At 39.7% G+C, this 6000-nt stretch overlaps 1 protein-coding gene across 5 annotated transcripts in view; it reads left to right on the forward strand.

Moving 5' to 3' along the window:
• The window catches only part of ltbp4 (latent transforming growth factor beta binding protein 4), a 45629-nt gene extending 42343 nt beyond the window's left edge, over window positions 1–3286 (forward strand). For all 5 annotated transcript variants that reach the window (XM_081715888.1, XM_035525641.2, XM_081715889.1 and 2 more), the window contains 6 exons: window positions 60–203; window positions 596–748; window positions 920–1184; window positions 1259–1524; window positions 1846–1995; window positions 2144–3286. In XM_081715888.1, coding sequence (XP_081572014.1) covers window positions 60–203; window positions 596–748; window positions 920–1184; window positions 1259–1524; window positions 1846–1995; window positions 2144–2280 — 1115 coding nt within the window. In that variant the 3' untranslated portion in view covers window positions 2281–3286. The remainder of the gene's footprint in view (window positions 1–59; window positions 204–595; window positions 749–919; window positions 1185–1258; window positions 1525–1845; window positions 1996–2143) is intronic.
• The last annotated feature ends 2714 nt before the right edge of the window (window positions 3287–6000 follow it).

Below are 6000 nucleotides of genomic sequence, written 5' to 3' on the forward strand. Positions count from 1 at the left end.
TCTCTCCTTCTCTTTCTTCATGTCTACCTCTTTACCTCTTTGCCTCTGTCTCTGTATAGATAATGATGAGTGTGAGAGTGAGGAGACATGCACTGGTGGGATGTGTGTCAACACACTGGGCTCCTATTACTGTACTTGTGAAGCCCCTCTAGTGCTGGATGACACCCAGCGCCACTGCATCAACATTTCCAGCCTCACAGAGGGTAAGACACACACACACACACACACACACACACTTATTTGAACACTTGAGTGACATTAATATTTGCTTTCATTCTCTCTCTTGCTTCACTCCCCCCTTTACTTTTAGTTTGAATTCACCCTTTCATTTGATATTGAGTGCTTTGTTGTAAATAACACTTATAATTCCAAAACATGCATTAAAAGATTCAGGAATTTTACAGTAATAAGCTTAGGGAAAAAAAAAAGTGAATGTTGCAACTTTTATAATCAGAATTATGAGGATTGCGTGACAAAGGTCCAAACTGCAACATGTAAGATACATGTTACAGTAATAGGATAGTAAAAGATGCACAGATGGGATTCTTACCCTCTCTTTTTCTTCTCTCTCTTTCTCTCTTTCTCTCTCTCTCAGATGAAAATCTGTCATTCTGTTGGCAGTATGTCACTGCTGATCTGGTGTGTCAGAGCTTATTGCAGGGAGTGCAGGTGTCCTTTGTCAAGTGCTGCTGTCTATATGGTGAAGCTTGGGGACTCCAATGTGCTCTGTGTCCACGCAGAGATGAGGGTGAAAACATACACCCACACCCACATAGATGCACACTCACACAGACCCCCCTCCCCCCCACACACACACGTGTATAAGAGTATGTATATTATGTTCTGGGTGTATATGCTACCTTCTGCTGTCGGTATGCATGTGGTGATGATAATGCTGTTGATTTCTTGCTCTTCTCAGAGGCATATGAAACTATGTGCAGTACACTGGGGCCCCCTCCTAATTCCCCCCGTTATGCTGAACGCTTTACGTCATTGCCTGGGAGAAGGGGGCAGTACCGTCCACCCTACAACGCCCCTGTGTACCCTGAAATGCTGCCAGCCCGGCCTGAATACTCACCAATTGACTACGATGACTACAGCCCCACAGGAGGAGCGGGCCAGAGGTCTGGACTGAGAGGGCAGTCCCCGGGCTCATATCCTCCCTTTGTGTCTTCTGACCTGAGGTACAGAGTGGGGCTCTTGCCAGTATTTAATATTGATTATGGATTACTGATTAGTGACAACGTTTTCCCTCCAGCACCAGTCGCTACTATGAGGAGGATCACTATGACACGGATCCAGGTCCTCAGTTTGGAGTGCCTGACCCACGCAGTGAGCGCGCCTTCAGGGCACGACCCCGACTCCCACTCACTGAGGGCCATCCCCTGAGCATAGCCCCTCTCCCTGAGGAGGAGGAAGAGGAGGAGCCATGGAGAGCTTCTGCCCCTTTCTTGCCCTTCACAGACAGACGAAGGGGAGGTGACAGACGAGTGGCGAGTGATGCAACTCTGAGAATCTATGAAAGTTTGTACACAGCTAGCCACCATGACTATTTTTATCCATCTATCTATTTATCTATCTATTACTTTTTATTAGGTATTGAGCAACAAATGTACTTGAACTCCTACTGGAATTATTTTCTTTATTTTATACTATTTTTGGTATTTATTTTCTTACTTTACCTTTGCATCAAACAACTCAAACCTACTCAAACTACTGAAACTTTGGGACCTACTGAAGTCTGCATTTATCTAAGTGAATGTAGGTGTGACAATAATGTGTGTTTTGTGGGGTGTGGGGGTGTGTGGGGGTGGGTGTGTGTTCTTGTGTGTGTGTATATGACAGGACAGTACGAGCCGGTCGGAGGGCTGATGGAGGATGAGTGTGGTATACTGGGGGGCTGTGAGCATGGCCGATGTGTCCGTGTAGGAGAAGGTTATACATGTGACTGCTACGATGGCTACCAGCTGGATATTAGCTCCATGGCTTGTATAGGTAAATGTGCATACTACTTTTTATGTAGAAGATTATTTCTACTCATGGCAGTACATCTTTAAGAAAGACTACAGTAGTAAAAATGTTTTTGTGTGTATGTTTGTCTATGTGTGTGTGTGCATGTATGTGTGTTTTCATTTTTCCACAGATGTGAATGAGTGTGAGGATCAGACCTTTCCCAAGTGTGTAAACAGTCAGTGTGTGAACACAGAAGGTTCATATAGATGTGTTTGTCTCAGAGGATTCATCATGTCCCGGAGACCAAACCACTGCATACCTGCTTAGGCATCAAAACACTGAGCAGAAGATATGCGCACTATGCATACACACACACACACACACACACACACACACACACACACACACACACACAGAACACACAAAGCCTCTCTCATGCTTACAAATATTTTATAATCAGTGATAACAGGAAGAGGTGAAATCTGATGTGTACAGCACATATTTTATTCCTAGACTGTCTAGTTCATTCTGTTGTGGCTGTAAATTGTATTTTTATACATAAAACAAATATTCACACAAATTATATATATAATATTGTATATATATATATATATATATATATATATATATATATATATATATATATATATATATATATATATATATCTTCATCAGACCCATTAAGCACAAATGATTTTGTACTCTGTGAAACATTTATCTGAGATCCCTTTTACCTAAACACACACACACATCTTTATACTGGGTTAGAAAGGGTATTGGACTAAAATGGACCCATCTGTGTGGCAAGATCAGAGATTAAGTCAGGCATGCCTGTACACCTCTGAACCTCTACACAAATACCATTGCTAAAACGTATCTAACATTTCTAGTTTATTTCAAATAATTTACACATAAGTATATGTTAACATTAATTTTGGTTTTGTTAATTAACCTCTCTCTTCCACGGTTCATTATGACATGTAATACATTGCACTGTATTTTTGGAAAGTAACCATGATGAACTGAATTTTACATGATGATTAATTATATTTTAAAAATGTTTGTTCAATATTTTGTCTGTGATTTGTTTTTGATATGCCTAATGCTAATGTTTGAAAATATTTGAAATGATATTTTCACACATTCCAGTTGTGAACTCTTTTTCATGTATTATACAATAATCCTTTTTTTCAAAACCTATTTAGTTTACAGTTCTTCTGTACAGGACTTAGTTGCAGTCCTGCTATTGAAAAATACAACAAAAAAATAACAACAACAACAAAAAAAATCCAAAATCTGAGTTCAAATCCAAAAATAAAAACAATTATCACGGTGTTGACTCTAATACTTTATTCTGTCATGGATTGGGAGTGTGTTCATATGTGGCTCAGTTGATTGGCTTCTTCTCAGTTGCTATTTAGACTGGCTCCACCCCTCTCCTTCATGCGCTTCATATAAGCAGTCTCATAACCTTCTTATGTGGAGCCCTAACCTTAATGCTGAGTGTGTTTGTGTAAATGTAGCACCTAAGCCTTTTTATAGGCCAATCCAGCTGCATCATGCAAATACAAGCTCATTAAAGCGGTTCACACTGGACAGATTTCAGCCTGCTGGATTGTAAGGTGCAGTGGAATATTAGCTTTTCCTGCAGCAGATACTGGGCCACTCATCTTACTTAAAGTGTCCAGCATCTGTTCATGACTTAAAAAAATCTTTTAGCCCCTGTCTGTCAGACTAGCCAGTATGAGTGACACTGCAGGAAAAGAGCAGGGAGTCTTCATCTACTGACCCTAATTCAACTCCAACCTCAAGAGACACCACCTTACACTGTGTGTGTGTAAGGTGGTGAAAGAGAAATTACATAGACAAATGGACAGATAAATATAAAATGAATAGTAATAAATAAGTACACATTGTTTTTCAGTAGATATAATAATGTAAGTCACTGGTTATCTAATGTTTCCTATGAAAGTGTTTATATTGTGAGCTCAGTGTCAGTGAGAACAATTTGCTCAATTTGTTGCTGAGAAGGTCTTTCTCAGGGATTAGATCCTGAGAAGAGCAGGACAGATGTCATGCCTGGCCTAGAAAATAATCCTCTCACCTTCCAGCTATAGCGAGACATGAAGATTGATCGGCCATTCACTGGGCTGGGTGAGAACCAGATACTCCAAAACACATGCCAAAAACAGGGTCAACATGCCCACTGCTGGGGTCCTACGTGTTCATGAACTGTTCCAGTCCCTCTGTTTCTTAACAATATAGGAATTTTGTTCACAAACACATGAGGAAAAAAACCCCCACACCTGCTTTTCATCATTTTATTTATTTATTTTTAATAAAATTATATTTAAATTATCCATTTATAATTCGTTAACATACACTGACAAAATGTTTCAACTTTTAGCCCACATGCATTAATTAGTCATAGTGTCATGAATAAAGTGCTACTTATTTATTAGGTTACATAAACTCATGTTTTGAAAGGTAAGGACTCTAAACACACTGCCTTTGATCATGTACTGATAATCTTGCTCATCAAAACTTCCATCCTCAGATCCAATTTTAGAAGCATGAAAGATTAAAGGATTGCCCAAGTTGTGGATAAGTGTGCTAATCTATAGCCTTCATTGTTATATATTTTTAACCTTTTGAATATAAAGGCCATGCTAGTTCTGGAGTGGCTCAGGTGTGTGTAGCGTATTATGTGGTTGCAGCAGTCATATCAGCATCCAGTTCTTTACCATGGCAGACACCGTGTAAGTGGAAGTGTCACCATGCTAGATCTGCAGTCTTTATGCCTAGCATCACCACATATGTAACCACTGAGTGACCGTGCTGTTCCCCAGAGCATACACCACCTGCAAATCAGCCCTGGTCTACTGATCTCAAATCCCTCCCTTGTCTTTCTCACTTTCCCTCTCTCTTGCGCTCTCAGTCTCTTTCTCCCATGATTAAACTGACAGAATTCAGTTAGTCTTTAAGTCACCACCATTGCTCTGTACATCAGTTTTAATGTGATGCAATTGTCTACACATTCTTAGACAAGATGGTAATATTTTGATTTTCATAACTCCAAAAGAAAAAGTTCATATTGCGTGTATGCAAATCAGGTCTCCCCAGCAAAGTAATTCTTTATCTACACTTATTTTGATTTGTTAACAGAACTCCCCCAAGCTTTTGTCGTAGTACTAATGCTGCCTGCACTGATACATTTTGGGAAGATGTTGCAAGTAGCAAAAGATGTTAATTTGTGGTCTGTGTGTTGTGATTTGAAAACTGAATTCAACTCTAACATTTTTTCAACATCTAAGCACTAAACAAACCTAAAAGGTTTCTTGCCTCTGAGATGCCCACTGGATGTACACTGGGATGGATGATCTAACTAATTGGAGGCTTTTTTATTATTTTTTTCAGGACAAGTGTAATGTAAAAATATCCTTTACCTTGCCTGTGGATATGCAAGATGCCAGTCCCCCCAGAGCTGGAACTTCATGGTTTATTATGAGCGTTAACAGCCCAGGGGGCGGGGCAGAGGAAGTGCGCACTGTTCCTGGTTAGTTTACAATCTGACCGGTATATTCTTAGTGGATTCAACACACGTACTGGAAATGTATCTATTTACACATAATATACATGTTCAACTAAAATCTTAATGAGACTGTTAACATACAGCACGATACACAGGGAGACATTTATAGGAATGTAGCTACTTTAGAATGCCCCACGTCTACAGGACACAAAAATTGTTTTTAGAAAATCTAGGCTTTTTAAAATTCCTTTTTCGAAATACATATGGGCGGCTTGATGGATTTTTTTTATACATTCATTTAGTCAAAACTGGATGTAGAAATTTGATTAACTTTGCTAAAATATATATGGAATTGGGCTTTGTGTGCTGAGTATTTGACTTGTCGGGTAGCAGAGTCCATCAGCGAAGTTTTACCCACCTGTAACTGGATTATCGCGACAAACCCCGCCTCCGCCAACAGTTGTGGTTAAATAGCTGGTTTAATGTGCTAGATCTGGTTTAGTGTGCTAGAACTC

This window comes from Electrophorus electricus, chromosome 6, assembly GCF_041902795.1.
Source record: "Electrophorus electricus isolate QZ-2024a chromosome 6, ASM4190279v1, whole genome shotgun sequence".
Lineage (NCBI taxonomy): Eukaryota > Metazoa > Chordata > Actinopteri > Gymnotiformes > Gymnotidae > Electrophorus > Electrophorus electricus.